The 18,514-nt window shown below is 50.6% G+C and overlaps 1 protein-coding gene across 4 annotated transcripts in view; it reads right to left on the minus strand.

Annotated features, from left to right (window-relative positions):
• Nucleotides 1–18,514, minus strand: part of TOX2 (TOX high mobility group box family member 2) — a 130,650-nt gene that overhangs the window by 91,918 nt on the left and 20,218 nt on the right. The window contains exon 1 of one of the 4 annotated variants that reach the window (XM_081832736.1): nucleotides 11,550–11,710. The exons of 1 other annotated variant lie outside the window; for it this stretch is intronic. In XM_081832736.1, coding sequence (XP_081688862.1) covers nucleotides 11,550–11,675 — 126 coding nt within the window. In that variant the 5' untranslated portion in view covers nucleotides 11,676–11,710. Of the gene's footprint in view, nucleotides 1–11,549; nucleotides 11,711–18,514 lie in introns of those variants that run through there. 2 more of the 4 variants (XM_081832734.1, XM_081832738.1) reach the window with 2 other exon arrangements.

The raw sequence follows: 18,514 nt of genomic DNA on the forward strand, positions 1-18,514 counted from the left end.
TGGGTGGCTCAGTTGGTTAAGCGACTGCCTTCGGCTCAGGTCATGATCCCAGGGTCCTGGGATCGAGTCCCGCATCGGGCTCCCTGCTCTGCGGGGAGCCTGCTTCTCCCTCTCCCACTCCCCCTGCTTGTGTTCCCTCTCTCGCTGTGTCTCTCTCTGTCAAATAAATAAATAAAATCTTTAAAAAAAAAAAAAAAGATTATTTATTTATTTTGAGAGAGAGACTGAGCGGGGGGGGGTAGAGAGAGAGAGAGAGAGAAACTCAAGCAGACTCTGCGCTGAGTGCAGAGCCCGACACAGGGCTCGATCCCACGACGCATGAGATCACGACCTGAGCCAAAACCAAGAGTTGGACACTTAACTGACTGAGCCACCCAGGCACCCCCGTTTGGTCAGTTTTAAGTTTTGCTGTTTGTCCCAGAATTAGCCCTTCCTCTTCCCACCAGAAGAGGGTCCTGAAATCACCAACCCCCCCTTCAAACCCCCACAACCCTACAGAGCAGGGGGAGTTTGCCAAGGCAGGTCTATGGTGCGCACCCAGAGATGGGGGGATGGTGATGGTGCAGAACCCCCAAGGCTGCTCCTCAACGAGCTTCTGGAAATGCAAGCAAGTGAAATAAATGTGTTTTAAAAATGGATGTCAAGAGCCATTCAGCATCTGGTGGCTACCTGTGGTTTTAGGGCAGGGTCCTGGGAACAGGCTCTGAGAGTGAAGGTGGGAAGTTCACTGGGAGGGGGGGCACTACAGGAAAGGCGGGAGGCAGGAGGGGCAGAGGGACAAGCTGAGCTGGGACGCAGTCACATCAGAGGTGGCAGCTCTGGAGCCACGTCCCAGACTAAGGCAAGGAGCCACTGCATTCCCATGTGGGCCAGCCACGGGACCCAGACTGCCCCGGGGCGGGGGGTGGTGATAACCTGGGGAAAGGCCGTCTCCTTCCACCAAAGGCAATACCCAGAGAGGCTCAGTGCCAGCCAACAGCAGCCAACACTCTGAATAGCTGGCAGGATGAGTGTCTCAGTTGAGGAGGGATCTGGGTGACACGATAGCATCTACTACCACTACGATCATTTTTTCATTTTAACTAATTGGTGCAACATTTACACCGTGTTTGCATAAGCCAAGCACTCCTTTTGATTTGTAAATGTTCGCTCAACAACCCTGAGGTAAGTGACTACTAGTCAGGGCCCCATGGTGCAGATGAGGAAACTGAGGTGAAGTGCTTGCCCAAGGCCACACAGATGGTAGGAGGTAGAGTGAGGACTCCAACCCAGAAGTCCACCGGCAGGGTCACCGCTCCAACTGGGCTACCCCGCGTCTGCGGTCTGGCCCTGCTACCCTGCAGAGACGTGGAGCTGTCGTCCAATCCCAGCCGCCCCCCCAGAGGCCGGGCTGCGGTCAGCGGTCTAGAGCCTCAGGTTGCCGGGACTGCCGGTATTCGTGCTTAACAATTATCTATCCTCCGCGGTTGGGAACACGTCCCAAAACTGATCCTTGCCAAAGACAATTAGCCGAAGGCCACATGAGCAAGCGTCGGGTGGGACTGTGGCATGGGGTGGGGGGTGGGGTGAGCCAGTGCCTGAGACAATGAGCAGCAGATGATTTGGGAGATATTTTCTCCCAGTGCAACAAAACAAGCCCTCAATCATGCCACAAAGGGCTTGCATTGTTGGGAGGGAAATATGTCAACGACAGCGTTCAATCGTGGGACGGTTAAAAAAAAAAAAAAAGGAAGAAAAGAAAAAAAAATCTTTTGAAATAGTAATTTGACCTAGAAAGGTTTTCTAGGTCACCTGAACTTGGCATTTAGGCATCTAACCCCAAAACCTAACACAGACAAAGTACCAAGTTCACTTCCTTCTGTCAGTGCCAGATAACACAGGAAATAATATTTGTAAACACTGCTGCTGTATTTTTAAGTGTTGTCTTAAAACCAGCCTTTGGACTTGGAAGCTCAGCGCAGCTCTGGAAGCCCGCAGACCTGGGCTTGCTCACGCCCAGTGTGGCCCTGTGGCCAAGGCAAGGTCCTTGCCTGTGGGATCCTGGGACTCCTCCCCTGGAAAACGGGAATGGAACCCGGGGGGGGGGTGGGTTGTGGGGCATGCCACCTCCCTGCGTGAGGTGGATTCCCACCCTCCACACCTCTGTTCTTGAAAATTGAACCCCTACGCCCCAAGTCTGGGCTCTCCCTGAGGACTCTGCAGCACAGTAGCCAGGAGTGCAATGGAGGAACCTTGGTCCTAATAGACCTTTTCTCCCCAGAACACAGAGAGAGAACAGCCTGCACTCTGAGGCTCAGCACAGGCCAGTGAGTTCTTCTACCTCATCTTCACTTTAAAGCCACCCAGGGTAAGAGAAATTGGGGGGCTCAGAGATCTTCTCATTATCCCATGGAGGAAACTGAGACCCAGGCTGGGAGATGACCCACAATTATTGGCAACAGCACAGTGAGGGTTACAACCACCACATTGCTGGGCCTCCAAAAGAAGCCAGAGTTAACCCACTTGCCATCAAAGCCGAAGGTCACGGGGACCATCCCATCTTCCCCAATCTCTAACCTGAGTACCTACGATGTACACAGCCACATGCTGGGGACTGGACACAGAAGTGACCTCCAGGGAAGCTTGGGGTCCAGAGGGAATACAGACATCAGCACTTGATGACACTGGGGATGACAAGGCGCTAGGGGGAGATAAGCCAGGTGAGAACAGTTGATGCACACCTGTTAGGTAGAGGGACCAGAGAGAGCAGAGGGTAAAAAAAATCCCGGGGTGTGTGTGCACAGTGGTGGAGGGTTGTCTACAAACCATTGAGGGGGGCTGCAGTGCAGAGTGGGCAGGAGGAATAAACATTCACTGAAAAAAAAACGGGGAGAGTTTGCAGCAATATTCTTAAAAGAAGAGTAATGGAGGGGTGCCTCGTTTGGCCAGAGACTAAAACTTTCTGTGCGGCCAACAACTAAGGAGTGTGATAGTGATGTCAAAGAAGAACTTAAAATCAGTGCAATGGAAGAGAAAGTGCAGAATTAGACCCGACTCTGTATGAAAACGTATGGTGAAGAAGGGCACTTAACGATATGCTGGGTACCACGTGACATGCTTTACATACAGTATTTCACTAGAGCTTATGATGGAGATATTATCCCACTTTACAGAGGAGAAAATGCATGGCACAATTTAAGCAACTGCTCAAAGTTCACACAGCTAGAAAGTGGCAAAGCCAGAATCTTCACTCTGCCGAGGTTCACCTTCATAACAACTATTCTGTTTTGTCTCTCCTTTTGGAAACAAAGAGACAAAGACCAATTGTTTTAAAAAAAAAACAGAATGGGGATGACAGGGTTATCCTGTTCCTATTTAGGACCACTTAACTAGATATCCACTGCAAGCCACTCACCAAAATGTACTCTAAACAGATTAAAGAGTTAAGTATAAAAAGTCATGTTATAGGGAAATATCAGAAAACAGAACAGAATGTTTATCAGATCCATGGCAGCAGGGTAACTTCCTCAGCCCTTGAAGCAATCACAGAGGAAGGGAGATTGACAGATTCAAATATATATGCATTAATATCTTCTGTAGAAGGAAGCATAATAAAACCAAAATGAAAAGGACATCAGACTAAGAAAATATCAGCACCAACTATGAGACAGTTAATATATACGATGTAGAAATATTTCAGTCAAATTAAAGAGACAGCAAGATGCTGATAGACAAAAGGACACAGGACACAAACAGGAAAGTCAGGCAAGAGGCAATCTACCAAGAAACAAATATATAGGGAAAATGTACACTTGATTCGATGACAGGGGAGAAATGTACATGAAACACACCTACTGTAATGAAAGGGATATTTCACACCACTGCTGACAAGGAAAACAGTTTCCAGCCTACTGGAAAGCAACATGGCAGCCACTCCCAAGGCAGACAGCTAGCCGGGAACAGGGTAGATGAAAACCGAAGACCCCTGTCTCCTGCCTCAGGAGTCACCCCCTCACCATACCTGCCCATTGTCTTGAGTACACCTACTCTTGTTTAAAGTGATCTTCTGCGCTGAGTGCTAGAGATGGTACCAGCAATGGGTGGGATACAGTCTTTGTCCTCCTGGGCTTGTGCTGTAGTGAGGGGGACAGGACCAGGAATTATAATGTGGGTGATGAGTGTACTGGGAGCCAGAGTTCATCGGAGCCTAGAGACGGGCCATGTAAAAAGACTTCACAGAGGAGATGGCTTCTATCTGCCCAGGATGAGCATAATTGGCCAGGTGATGAGAGAAGGCACCAGATGGAAGGGAGAAAGCATAGGAACAACCCTCACCAAGGCTGGGGGGCTGGAGAAGGGGCCAAGGCACCTAGCAGGGAAGCAGTGAGAGCTGAAAAGCAAGGCAAACAGGACCTTGTCATGATGGTGCTTTCAGGGCTATACTAGGCAGCTGAAGCCTGCAACGGAAGCTGCATTTTAGAAAGCTGGCCTCTGGCTTCGGGACAGAGAATGGGTTGGAAAAGGTAAGACCGAAGCCTGTCCAGGAAGCCAGGCAGAAGCTGCTGTGATGATCGGTGGGGTGGGGACCAGGAAGCAGGACCCTGAGCAGAGCCTGGGCAGAGAAGAAACATTTGATGGAGCAATAGTAAGTAAACCAGTGTGGCAGTGATTCAAAAAGAGACATTTATGTTGATGACTAGAAAGGGAAACGGGGTTGGAGCCAGAAAAAAGCCACGGCAGTCCCCAGTGTGTTTCCCAAACAACAGAACCAAGAGTCTCAGAGATGAATGAAAACTGCCAAGAGCAAGGGATCACCCAGGAGTCAGAAAGGGGGTGACTCACGCAGTTTGCAAACCCTAATTTCCTCTCCTTGGTCACACACTTCCTTCTGATTTCTTTTTCTGATGATTCATAAGAAAAAAATTTCCCCTTTTAAATTCAAACCAGAAATGCTTGAGCACCTGAGTTCACCCTGCCCAAGCTATAACCTCTAACCCCAAGCAAACAAAACCCAACTTAACCCCAAGCAGCTAAAAAGACACTGGCTGCCAAGAAACCGAGAAGAAACAAGAGGTTTCTGGTGCTGTGAGAGCTGTCAGAGGCCCCCCAACCCTCCCGTGCCCCAAGAGGGTCCTCAGTGCCAGCTCACACACACAGGTTCAAGCTCCTTAGCCAGAACTCATGGGATTTCAGAATTCGGAATTTGTTTGGATTTCTGAAGAGGAAGCTTATCGATAATCCCACCAATTACATAGTACCTTCAGTAGGGGTCCGGAGCCACACGTGCAGTAAAACACATTCATATTTCTGCAGTGAATCCTGTGACTATGCACACAGTGGGTTAAGTAAAAATTACAAAGAGCTTCATGTCAGTTCAGATGGGGTTCTGGGGCCAAATGAGTTTGCAGCATATTTACAGACCAATATTTGGTGGCGGAGCTTTTTGGATTTCAGATAAGGAAGTTTAGAGCTGAATCAAGCATGGGGCACACAGGTGCTAGGCCCTTGTTGAGAGACGATCCCTCTGTGTGCCCATTTTACAGATGAGCAAAGTGAGGCTCAGAAAGGTAAAGGAAACTGCTCAAGGTCTCACAGCTATTAGGTGGCTGAGCTGAGATTCAAGCCCAGACTTGACATCTTTCCATGTATATTCATGGATTCTCCAGGTGGCTGAAATGCCAGGCAGAGCATTTAGCATTATGGGGAATGTGGGCAGCATTGGGAGTGGGGTCAAGATCAGGTGCAGCAGGAATTGAGTTGTTCCTCCTCGGTGGGGGAAGGCACGTTTGTCTCCTCACACAAGTCCGGGGCATGCAGCCAACCGGGCCACACAGGCCCAGAGCTCCCCGCATCTCCGCAGACACAGCCCCTGCCCCCACAGACCTCAGAGCCCACTGGGGGAGGCAGGCAACAAACACGCAAACACACAAACATGGCTACAATTGTGATAAATGCTGTGAAGCAAACAAGGGAACTATAGAGATAGAAGATGGAAAGACTTGAAAAGATCTCTCTCTAGGGTTAAACTGGGGGAGCCCTGCAGGAGGAGGAGGAGCCTGCCACACAAGAAGCCCTGTGGGCAGAGGGATTAAGTGCAAAGTGCCCTGGGGTCAGCAAGCAGAAAGCTGTCAATGTCACACAGGGGAGAAATAATGTGGCTAGAGCACAGGGGAGGGACAAGGTTGAGATCAGAGTGGTCGGCAGGGGCCTAAGCAGGTGAAATCCTGGGGCCATAGTAGGGATTTGGATTTTATCGCAAATGGGAAGCCCCTGGGTAGTTCTTACAAAGGAGTAACGTGCTCTGATTTACATTTTAAAAGATGACTCAGGCTATCATAGGGGGAGGATGGACTCTGTGAGGCTCCTTCCCATGAGTCTCAGTTTTCTCATCTACATCATGGGTTTATGAGAAACCTCATAAAAAGCACAGCCAAAGGTGTCTGGCATATAGCTGACTTAAAGCAAAGACTGGATTTTCCCACCTAATCACAAAACAGGAGAACCCAGTTCTAAATCATCCATAAATCACCCCCCTGATTAAAATCCTTCAGAGCTCCCACCTCTTTCCCTGGGTTCTGTGGTCCTGCTTGACCTGATTCGCCACTTTCTCCAGCCCCATCCCTCATCATCTCCCACTGGACTTCTCCTCTCAAGCTGCCAGCTGAACCACTCCTGGGACTCGCCAAGGTCCTTTCCCTAAAGCACGAGGCCTCCTTCACACTGGCCCTGTTGTCAGTACCCCCTTCCTTCCTACGAACATTTGATGAGCACCTACTCCACACCAACCCTGTCTTGAACATGGAGAGGCTCAAAAAGCAGCTGAGGACATCTGTGTGAGCACACGTGTGAGTGTGCACATAAAACAAGAATCCAAACACATCCAGCCTGACCCTCTTCTCATTGCTGGGCTGGATTGCCTTGAAGACAGAAAACAAACATTCAACAGAGTAAATAAGTCACTTATTTAGTATGTGAGAAGGTTCTAAGAATTATGGAAAGAAGAAAAAGGTGAGCAGGTGAGATGAACCAGGAATAGCAGGATGGACGGTATGCGAGTTTAAACAGGGTGGTCAAAGGCGGGCCTCCCTGAGAAAGGGACAGTTGGGCAAACTGGAAGGAGGGAAGAGACTAAGCCAGGCAAGTATGGGGGTGGGGAGGTGGAGACAGCCCATGCAAAGGCCCGGAGGCGGGGCAACAGAGGATGGAGTGTACCCCACAGATGGCACTGATATTACTCCTCCCCAGAGAGAGGAAGCCATCACTTTTTCCGCGGCCTTATCTGATGGCTGTGGTCAGAGGAGCGAGTAAGGGCAGGCGTGAGGGCTGCAACAGCTCGACACATCCGAGGGGCCTCAGTGGGGCCCCAGAGCGGCTGACATCCGCTCGGCCTGCGGCTTCTTCCTGTGGCTTCTGCAACGCAGGTTGCCCCAGTGGGGGCTATTTTTGCTCCTGTTTGGGGCTCTGTGCAGGGCTCCTCTGTGCATGGTACTGGGGGCTGCTGGGCCTGGCCCCTCTTTGGGTTTGCTCTGCTCAGCCATTTAAATGTTCCAAGTGTCTTTGGGGATATTTACTGTCCAGCAGGTGGGAAAGAAGAGGAAATCTGTTATACGTGTCCTCTTGCCCGTCCTCATGACCCTCCAAGATCAGAGAGGTTACATGGTTTATCCAGGGTAACACAGCCAAATCAAAACACAGGCTGAGGATTCTAAGGTCTGAAGGCCCTTAATCTGCAAGGAGTTATTTGCCTTTGCACCTAAATTAATGTGTCCCAAGCAGGTGTCTGTGCTCTATGTCCTTCCAGAGGGCATGAGGATAAAGGTGCATCATACCCGGTGTCAGTCCCCCCAGAGCATCACAGCACTGATGGGGAAGATTATGATGGGGTGGATGCAGGGAAGGGTCCCTGGCCCAGACTGCTGGGGGGGGTGGGAGGAGTGAGCAATCAGAGCAGGCCTCTGGAAAGCAATGATGCCACATCTCTGTCTGCAAGAATGAGCAGGAGTTCAAGGGGTAAAGGAAACATTCTGGACAAAAAGGTCTGCATGTATAAAATCCAGAAGCACCACAGCTTGGTTAGTGGGGGAGGGGGCTTCAGAAAGCTGCCCAGCAAGTGATGATTCTGCCTGGGAGGGAGGAGGCAGAAGCTAGCTTGCTGACGGCAAAAAATGAGATCAGACAGGTGCCCCAGCCCCCCAAGTGGCCACATTAAGGGTATCAGAACAGATCTAACAGATCCAACAGGTTCCAAGCAAACATCCAACAAAAGGCTTTCAACAGGGGAGTGGTTCACAGAGTTTCTGCTAGCTGTGTGAGGAGAGCAAACTCTACAAGGAAGGTGGAGTCAGGAAGGCCTGAGCGGAGGCTCCTGTATCACCCAGACAATCAGCCAGGTAATAGTGAAGTGGGGAGGTGGAGTTGTACCCCGCGGGGGCAGCCACCCGGGAGTGAGGCAGAGAGAAAGGCCGGGGATGATGTAAGCCAAGGAGTGGACAGCACAGTGTTTACCAAGATGGGCGTGTGTGGGGGTGGGGGCGGATGAATCAAGACAGGGACCATTTAGAGTCACCATCTCCTTCAGATGAACCCTCTGGGGTAAGGGTGTGCAACCAAAGCGGCTTCTCTATACCGTCCCCCCATTCATAAGAGGTGGCTGCTCCCACGGCCTCAACTGCTCCACACAGCAAGCAAGACCCAGGGAAAGTGAGTACGTGGCCTGAAGTCCCAGCCAAAAATCAAGAGAGGGAAGCCTGCAAATCTAGGCCCATCTGATTTCTGTATCAATGCCCATTTCGACAGACACCCAAAGCAGAGGGCCCCCACGCCCTCCCTGGAAAATGGCACCCCAGGGTCTGGGAAAAGCTGGAGAACTCACTTCCCATCTACGATATTTCAGGGCTTCATTTGTGATCCACAGACGTGAACACTTGCCAGGCCCCCTGGCTGGACAGAGATGGTGATCCCGGACAGCCCTCGGGCTCCCTGTGGCAATCACAGCGGGTGCCACAGAGGGAGCCCCAGGTATGCTCGAGCTGCCTCCTCGGGAAACCTCGCATCCCTGCCTCTGCTCCCAATTTCATTAATTACTGGTTTGCGCGTGCAGGAGGCAGCAGGAGGGAGAGAGTCATCATGGGTGCCACTAATCACAGAAAGGAAATTAATTTCAAACATGAAGCTCATCCTCCACTGGAGGTTCCACATACAGCCCTGATTTCCAACATGGAATAGAAGAGTAGGAGTTGGGAGGATCAGCCTGAACTATTTTTCTAAGGGAATCAGAGACCAAGAGAAGGCAAAGAAACTCACCCAGGATCGCAAAACAATTACATAGAAGAATATAAACATATATCTCTGGCTTCCCACTCCCTGGGCACCTTCATCTTCTCCATAAATATTCATTAGGTGTCTGCTGTGTGTCAGACTCCATGAGCCAGCAGATACCCTGGGCCCCGGTCAAAGGCTCCCAGGGTCCTTCCCCAAGAGGGGAGAGTATTTTTATTCACTGAGCACCAACACAGCGTTTTATATATCTAGCCCCATTTAATTCTAATAATCTGCCATTTTATAGATAAGGAAACTGGCTCAGACAGGTAAAGTGACCTGCCGGAAGCCACACAGCAAACACAAAGCAGAGCCAGGACTCAAAGTCAAGTCTTAAACCTGGGTTCAGCTCCTGTTTTCCAAGTCCAGGGGGCTATTCAGGGGTGGTAATACTCCAGGCACACCCTCCCTTCTAAGACCACTCCCACCGCCCTTCCAAAGCCTTTCTCCGACCCTGGGCTCTCAGCTAGCACTGGCCTACTGGCTGGCTGTTGTGCCGAGACCCCACCAATACAAGGCTAGTATTCAGAAAGCTGTTCAGGAAGCGTTAAAAATAAGAGTCGGTTCTGTTTCAAGACAGCCAGTAAGTCCCTGTAATTAACTCCTCTCCCAGTCAAGAGCCCATGAAAGTAACCAGAGACATAGAGAAATTGGTCCCAGACAGGGCTATGTAGCAGAATGTGGCTCTGAATCCAAGCTCCCTAAGAAGGGAACCAGAACACAGAGTCTCTAGCTGTAAGCACAAAGGGGAGAGTTCCTCAGGTCCTATGCCCATATGAGCACGTCTGTGCGCACCCACACACACACACACACACACACACACACACACACAGTGTTAGCCATGAAGTTCTCCTGAGCAGAGCTAAGGGTTTGGAGCATTTGCTCATTCACTCACTCAACATTTATGGAGGTCCTACCATATACAAGGCAAAGTACTAGGCAGTGTGTGTGTGCATGCACACACACAATCATCACAATACAGGGAAGGAAGTATCAGTGTCCCCATTTTATGGATAAGGAGACTGAGACTTGCAAACTCAAGAAACTTGCCCTGTGTCACAGATGGTATTTGTGGCAGAGCTGAGGTCTGAAATCAGCACCTAACCCAGACTCTGGCACGGGAGGCACGCCATGGCCATTTCCTCAGTGGCTGGCTGACTCCAAAGCCTTCCCCAGCAGACTGAGGGCCTGTGACCTCTTGCCTTTGATCCAGCATGCAGGAAGTGGAGATCATGAAGGAGGCACAGAAGCTTCTGTTTCTTGGTCTCTCTCAGTTCACCTGGGACATTCCAAGCAAGGGAAAGCAGGCCTTTGAGGGCGGTTTCCGTTTCTGGGACACATGTGCACAAAGCCAGTTTTTCAACAATGACCGTGATGAATCAGAGCACCAGGAGAGGTCAGGCCTCCTGCTCAGCGGGGTGCAGCCCTGTCACCTGCAACCAGCCCCACCCCCAACTCAGCCAACTCCCTCCACAAAGACCATCTCCCCAGTGACAGCTAGAAAATGCCATCAGTGTTAGGTTTCTGCATTCAGAATCTGTCACCTGTTATGTGTGTATGTGTTTGCCCTTAAGTCTGTGACAATGTTCTCCCTCATCTTTGGCTGTCCTTGCTTTTCCAACAGGATGGCAACTGGCGATCCCAACTGGTTATTTTTCCATATTCTTAATGGACAAAAGGAAAAGGTGGTACTTGCAAATTTGGGGAGGAAGTTTTATTGATTCCACAAACTCCAAAATCCAGTGGAAGGAGGCAGCTCAAACTTTGTTTCTAGTGACAGCCCCAGCTACTCCTCATGCCTCCTGCCTTGAAAAACCCTCCCCAGTCCTCACCCTAGGTATCTTCTGGGCTCCTACCATATCATGTGCTAGCCCCATCCTTGTTTCTGGTCTGAGTTGGCCAGACCCCCACCCACACCTGGCCAGGCCCATTGCAGGGGGTGCTGAATGGATAAATGAATGAATGAATGAACAAATGCTTCTGGAGCACGCTGGGCACCTATGATGCTCAGGGTGCCAAGACCTGCCCCTCCAGGGTCCAATCCCAGCCACTTTCAGAATTCCTTTTCAAGAAGGGGCTGCCAACTGCCGGTCTCCTGGACCCTCCAGAGCATTTTCATTCCACAAGGTGACAAGCACCAGTCCAGGTCCCGGCTTGCCCCCCCGCCCCCATGAGGCACCCTCTGTCTTCGTCCCGCAGCGACGGCCTGACCACCTCCACCGCAGGAGGTGGAGGTACCACCCGCTGCTTACCTTCTGCTGAAACACACCTGCAATGCACCAGCGTCTTGCAAGTAGAAGGAGCCCGAGTCTCATTCCACAGAAGCCCTGGCAGCGAGAGAACGCGCCCGCGACAGCCTCTGTGCGATTCTGCTGCATAATCAGCACAGAAAGAGAAAAAATGCCAGAAATAGCAAGCTTTATAAGCCCTCCTGACAAGTCTTGGTCCTCTATTGGCTGGAGGCCCGGCACCCCCGCCCCCCATCCCATTCCTATAAGGTGAAATGGAAAAACCTGTTATTTAACCTCTTTTATCAAAATCTATCTCCCATCCCAATCTGGGCCTGAGTGTTCAGAGCTCCTGGCATCGGTCTCCACACCAGGTCTCGGGGAGCGGAAGGGGAGGCAGCCTTCCCCACTCAGGCACACTGCCTCGGGAGCAGGTATTGAGCTGGAAAGGCTTCTGGAAGGCAGGCTGGCAGCACCTGTCAACATGTGAGAGTTGCATGCCATTTCATTTGGCAATCAGACTTCTGAGCATCCGTCCTGCAGACATCCCTGTTCTGGTGTGCACAGTGCATGGCCACAGATGTTGCTCGTTACAGACAAGAATGAGGGGCACACTCAATGTCTAAAACCAGGGTCGGGGTGAATGGATTAAAATATATCCATTCTGTGTAATATGATGGAATGAGGAAGGTCTGCAGGTGCTGACTGGGGACTGGTTGGGAGAAAAAGTCAAGGACATGATCCCCATTTTTATAAAAACAATAACTGTGTGTGTGTGTGTGTGTGTATGTTTGGATATGCACTGTCGAAGATGCCAAACTGTGAACAGTGGTCACCCTGCGGAGTAGGAGAAGGGGGTATTTTCATTTGCCACTTTTCTCTTTTTTGTCTTGTTTTTCTTCTTTTTTTTTTTTCTCTTCCACAAGCATGTATGACATTTGTAATTTAAAACAAAAACAGAAGATCCTCCCTGGTTCCTTCCCACTCCTCTGACACCAGCAGACCAAGGGCCAAGGCCACCCACCCCAAGGCTGGATCAGGTTGGGACAGGGCTGGCTGGAGGCATTATGGATCCCCCTGCAGGCGCATTAGCTTTCACACAGATGCAGTTAACTTAGGGCTCCCTGAAGAATGTGGACTCTGGAATAAGACAGAACTGGGTCCAAATCCTAGCTGTGCCTGCTGGAATGGTTAGCCTCCCTGAACCTTAGCTTCTTCATCTGTAAATTGGGATGGCAGTACCTATTAAGTGCCATGTACCATGCTGGGCACTGCTAAACCAATTTTAATTTTTGGACATTTCAGAAATACCAGAGACTGCTGAGGAAGGCTCACAGAGTTGAAGACATCCAGGACTCAGTGAGAGGAGTTCTGGGAATCATCCCATTATTGAACATTTATACCAATAATAAACTAAGTGACAAGAAGGACCTGGGTAACAAATGGTGACAAAGGGGACCGATGCCCAGATCTTGCATGAGGAGGGGGTGGGGGATCAGAAAGGGCTCCAGAGAGGAAGAGTCTTGCGTCCGTGCCTCTCCACCTTTCCCATGCTGTTCCCTCTGCCTGGATCACGCTTGCCCAGACCCTCACACAACTGACTTCTCATCCTTCACATCCTGCTTGGAGATCTCCTTCCTCCCCAGAGAGGGCTCCTTTGAATCACCCACACTGATTACTCTCTTCATAGCACACCCCTCCAGCCAATGGTTTCTGCTTATTTGTTTCGATGACTTCCATTTCTGTTTATTGTTCATCTTCCCTAATAGGCTGTGAGCTCCGTGATGACCAGGACCCTCTAGAGCCTTGCTCATCTCTGGGTCTGACACACAGCAGATGCCCAACAAATAGAAAGTACACACAATCTGTAGATCCAAGGCCCAGATCCCAGCACGTGGAGCTTGTGTGAAAGAAAGGGGTGTGAAAGAAAGGGAAATACAGATTCTGTACTATGACAGAAAGATGAAAATTTCAGACATATTGAAGATCTGAAAACACACACACACTAAGCTGGGAGGGTGCTAGAAAAGCCCATCCATGAATGCTTCTATAGGCTTAAGATGGGAAAGGACTTTCTAGGCCCAAATTCATTTGCACACAGATATTTATTTCTTCATTGCAACATTATTTACAAGAAAATGGAAACAAGAATAAAATCCATTGAGGGGTGTCTGGGTTGCTCAGTCAGGTGAGCATCCGACTCTTGGTTTCAGCTCAGGTCAGGATATTGGTCATGAGGTCAAGACCCATGTCAGGTTCCATGCTCAGTGCGGAGTAGGCTTGTCCCTCTCCCTCCTCCTCTGCCCCTCTTCTCACTTTCTCTCTCTCTCTAATAAATAAATAAAAATCTTTAAATGTCATGCTGTTGCTGTTTGAAAAAACAATAAAGTCCCTTGATAGGGAATTGGTTAAATAAATCACAACTCTCTGTACAATGGAATACTATGCAGCCATGACAAATGATATGCATTCTCTGATATGGAAAGAAGCCCATATTGCTTGTTGGATGTTGAACTTTCTAACTGGAAACCAGAGACTCCAATAAGCAAAAGGTATAAGTGATTGTTACAGAGAAAGTGTGAAGCTAAAAGCCTTCAATTATCATTTATTAATTCATTCACTCAACAGCATTCTCTGTTCCCTGTGCCTCGTCCTTACTCTTTGCAGGGCAGGGTTCCAGACAGAAGGGCTGTGTGTGATCAGGACACTGTCCTCATCCTCAAAGACAGCTCAGCTCAAATATGTAGGTGAGAAATTAGTACATTAGGGGGACAGTGCTCATGGCTAAGGGCCGCAGGGTCATCAGCTGAGGAGGGGCTTCCCAGAAAAGGTGTCATCTGAGCTGGGGATGGAAGGAGGGGTAGTGCTGGGTATACAGAAGGGAGGAAGCATGTTGAGAGGCAGAGGTGGGGCAACACCGGGCAGGTGCAGAAAGTCCCTGCATTCTCCATCAAACACTGAACTCCACCATGGGCGGGAAAGGGGATCTGAGAGCTGAGCCTGGGTCCAGAAGATTCTGGACTTGATTCTGCCACCCATGAGCTAGAAAGAGGAATTCTGGGGTGTGACGATGCTGTCCCCCAGTGTGTGTGGTCACAGAACAGCTTCCCGACCTTGACTCACTCACCCTGAGAGTGCCTGCCCCATTAAACATTGATCTTGGTCATGAGATCAAGCCCTGGTACCCAGTGCAGGGTGGAGGGGGTCCCAACTCTACAGACCCTCTGCTCAGTCAACTCCTTCTGGGGTAGAGCCAGGGAGGGACCGCTGCACCCTGACGGAACTCAGCATTTTTTAGTTTAGTTTTCTTTTTTTCTTTTATTTGGGGCATTTTGAGGCAGCTTGATGGTTATGGTTCAAAACAAAGGGAGATGACTCAGCTTCATGTGAAGAGCTGAAGCCTTTTGGAAAAGATATTTCCGTTTGAATGCTTCTCTCTTCTCGGCCACAGAGGCAGCTCATCCAGGCTGCCTTGTTTTCTTGACATTCAACTGTTCCCAGGGACGAGGACCGGGCTCCGGGGGCCAGACTGCCTGGGTCTGAATCCTGGCACTACCCCTTACTCACTCAGAAGATCTGCACAAAGTTATACCCTCTCTGAGCCTATGTTTACTTAAGACTGCCTTGCGGGGTCCTTATGCCAAGCCGCCATCACTCATGGAAAGGGTCCGGTCCCATGCCTGGCACAAAGTGAGCGTACAGTAAATATCACTGTTAGTAACCACAGCGCCCCATCCTGAGCTTCTGCTGTGTCTGGATTATCTCACTTACTCCTTACACACTGCCGAGCACAAGGACCCATTTTGCAGGTGAATCGACTGGGGCTCAAAGCAATGAGCTGACTTGTGTTTCCATCTTCCCATTCAAGGTCAGTGCACACACCCCAGGCCGACTTAGGAATGAATCTGTACAAGCTCTTTCTTTCCATCTGACTCTCTCTGCACCAGCAGCCAAACGCACACCAGCTCCTCATGCCTTTATCTGCAAAATGGGGACAATATTCTGAGGTTGTTGAAATAGTCTAGTCATGGCTTAATAAAAATAACGCCATGAAGGTGCTTAGAAACCTTCAATGTTACCACATCACTCTTTCCTCTGGGACAAGGCGTCAACAAAACGCCGAGCTCTTCATGTACAATACCCCAAGGACAGGCATGAAGCTATTTGGGAAAACACCCTCACAAGTCGGGCGAAAACCCAAAAATGAGAAAGAGGTGCAAGCTCATGCAAATAAAAAAGAAAAAAAGGACTTTAAAATGACCCATCATCAAATGGCCACCCTTCATCAGGACATGAACACAGGGTCTCTCAAACTTTTGTCCTGGAACAAATGAAGAAAAAAAAAAAAAAAGGCCGATGCAGGCGAACACACGTAACCCAAGACAGTCAAACCCTTTCCATCCCCTTCCCCTGCTTCGCCCTGAAGGACATGCTGACAGGGCAACCTTAACAGTAACTGACTAATTGTAAACCCTGTGATTACCAGGGTTGATTTCCATGGAACTTCCTTTTACAGCGCTGAGAACCTCTCCGGAGTGTAATTGCCGAGTTCAATTTTAGCTCTGTCACATCCAACCATCGCTGCTAACTAAGGCGGGGGCTTCCGTGCCAGGTAAGCTGTAATGAAGTCAGCTCCCTGCTTCATTTCACAATATTGTGATGCCCCCGTCAGCACCTGTAAGTGCTGAGAAGCTCTGAGCTGCTATGAAATAAATCTTGCCCAAGGGAAGTGATTAAAGCCGCTCTGCGCCACGGAGGGGCCTGGCTGGGTCCTCGCACCCACTGGGACGGTGTGGCTGCTCAACCCCACGCGCCTCCTCACCCTGCCTCCCTTCCTCCTCTGTAGGTGCTTCCTGCTCCCCCCACCCTCCCACAGCCCTGCCAGCATTCGAACTCACATCTGACTGCACGGAGTCTCACCAAACGGCCCTCACACGGTCTCCCACGGCGCGCAGGTGCGCTTTTGTGGGGCTTCGGCACAACACCACGTGCCAGCCTCCCCCACACACGACTCCCCCTGACCGGGTTCCACCAGCACAGCCCTACACCCAGGCGCTGCCACGCCTGTCTGGCCTGACTTTGTGCGGACTGCACCTTTGTCCAGAAACTGGCAGGAGCAGAGGGGTGAGGACTGTGCCCTCTGAGTGCCCACTACTGGCTGTGCGTGCACCAGGTACTTCGTACCCATGCAATCCCCACCATCAGCCGGAACAGCAAGGGCACGTCCCCTTGTTTTCTATTTGGGGAAACTGAGGTCTGAGACCTTCCATGAGGCTGGTGAGAGGAATTGTTTTCAGTTCCAAAGGCCAGTTAAGGCTGCCCTTCTCGTGAGGCGCTGCCAAGCCTCTTCTCCCTAGTCAAAGAAACCCTGGAGTAAACCTATTTCCCTTTTCACTCATCTGCCAGGAAGCCCAGAGCCAGCTTCAATAAGTGCAGAGCCCAGGGCCGACATATCTGCTTTCATTTTTCACCTAGAATTCGTTCTATTTTATGTTTTCATCGGCTCTAATTTTGCAGTGTATTACATATACTTCTATGTCTTCATATGTGTTCTTATCACCGAATAGCCAAAAATAAATAAGCAACCACCAAAAGTGAGGCTCTGAGAGGTTAGGCGGTGTCCCAAGGTCCCACAGCAGGCCCAGCAGTGCTCTTCCTACTACTGTCTGACCCCAGCTCTTCCCCTCCTCAACCAAAAGCAGGTTCTGCACATTCACTTCCTGCCAAACACAACAGCAGGTAACAGGTCCTGCTACACCCACACTCCCTTCTCAACATGAGGTAACACTAACATGCTCTGTCCAGAGACATGGTGTTCCCCCAAGCCTGGACTTTGACTATCAGGTCTGGATGGCTACAGCTGTAGATGGAGAAGCCAGGGGCTCTCGGAAGCCCCACTCTCAATGTCCAGCCAAGGCAAAGCCATGCTTCTAGAGGCAAGGATGCAAGACCACTCTGGCCAGAGGTACACAAGGAGGCTGCTGGGCAGAAACCTTCGGGGTCTCCAAGGCCACCTCCACTGGCCCTCTACCATGACCACCCTGGACCCCTGTGTGGTGGGACAGGTGTTGCAAGCCAGCCAGCCCCACACGGCAAGCTGACAAACACACTCTTCCTAGCCACACTGCTGTCTGACCCCCAGTTCAGCCAAAGGCAGTATGGAAATGAATTCTGAGGCATGAAGACCCAGGTTCAAATCCCAGCTCTGCCACTTACTAGCTGTGAACCCCAGGGAAGGGTGAGCCTTTCTGCAAAGTGGGGTGTTGATGCCACCTTGCTGGATGTCTCTGGAGACGCAGAGCCCACCGGCCCTGTGCCCTCCCTCCCAGAGGAGACGCGGTGCTGTTCCAGTGTCTGCCTCTAGCATCATCCTGGCAACTCCCTCCAGGGCATCGATCAGGAGATGACAGGAGGAAGGAAAGAGCAGGGAGGTTTGCTCCAACTTATCTCATTCGGGACATGCTTTCTGGGACAAGACTTAAAAATAAAATTAAATAATGAAATGTGAGGTTGAATAGAAACCCAAAGTCAGGACTGACTTTGCTAGAACTGCTCAGTCCTACCTCAGGCAAGGAGGGAAGGCTAGGGGAGTCCCCACGGCTTGTCCCACCGCTGGAGGGGCATCTGCAACATTTCCAGACCATCAGCCGCAGGATGGGCTGCCGACCCATGTGATGCATCCTGGTTACCATGGTTTCTGTTTATTCTGGGTCCTGGTAAAGAGGAGTGTTTGCTCTCCTCCGACCTGCAGTCGCTGAGGTCCCTGCACTGTCCTGGGTGCACACAGGCAGGAGCCCGCATGCCCAGAAGAGAGGCACTCAGATTAACTCAGCCCCACAGGCCCCTCCCCACCCGACCTAGGGTGGACGGGGACCAGGCCCCATTTTCAGATGAGAGAACCAAGGCCTGAGGCTAGCGGCACCTGCCCAGAGTTTCATGGCAATGCCACAAGGAGCAGGAATTCAAACTCGAATTTGCCTGACTTGTCC

This window comes from Leptonychotes weddellii, chromosome 10 (genome assembly GCF_054177405.1).
Source record: "Leptonychotes weddellii isolate Sample4059 chromosome 10, ASM5417740v2, whole genome shotgun sequence".
In the NCBI taxonomy this organism is placed as follows: Eukaryota; Metazoa; Chordata; class Mammalia; order Carnivora; family Phocidae; genus Leptonychotes; species Leptonychotes weddellii.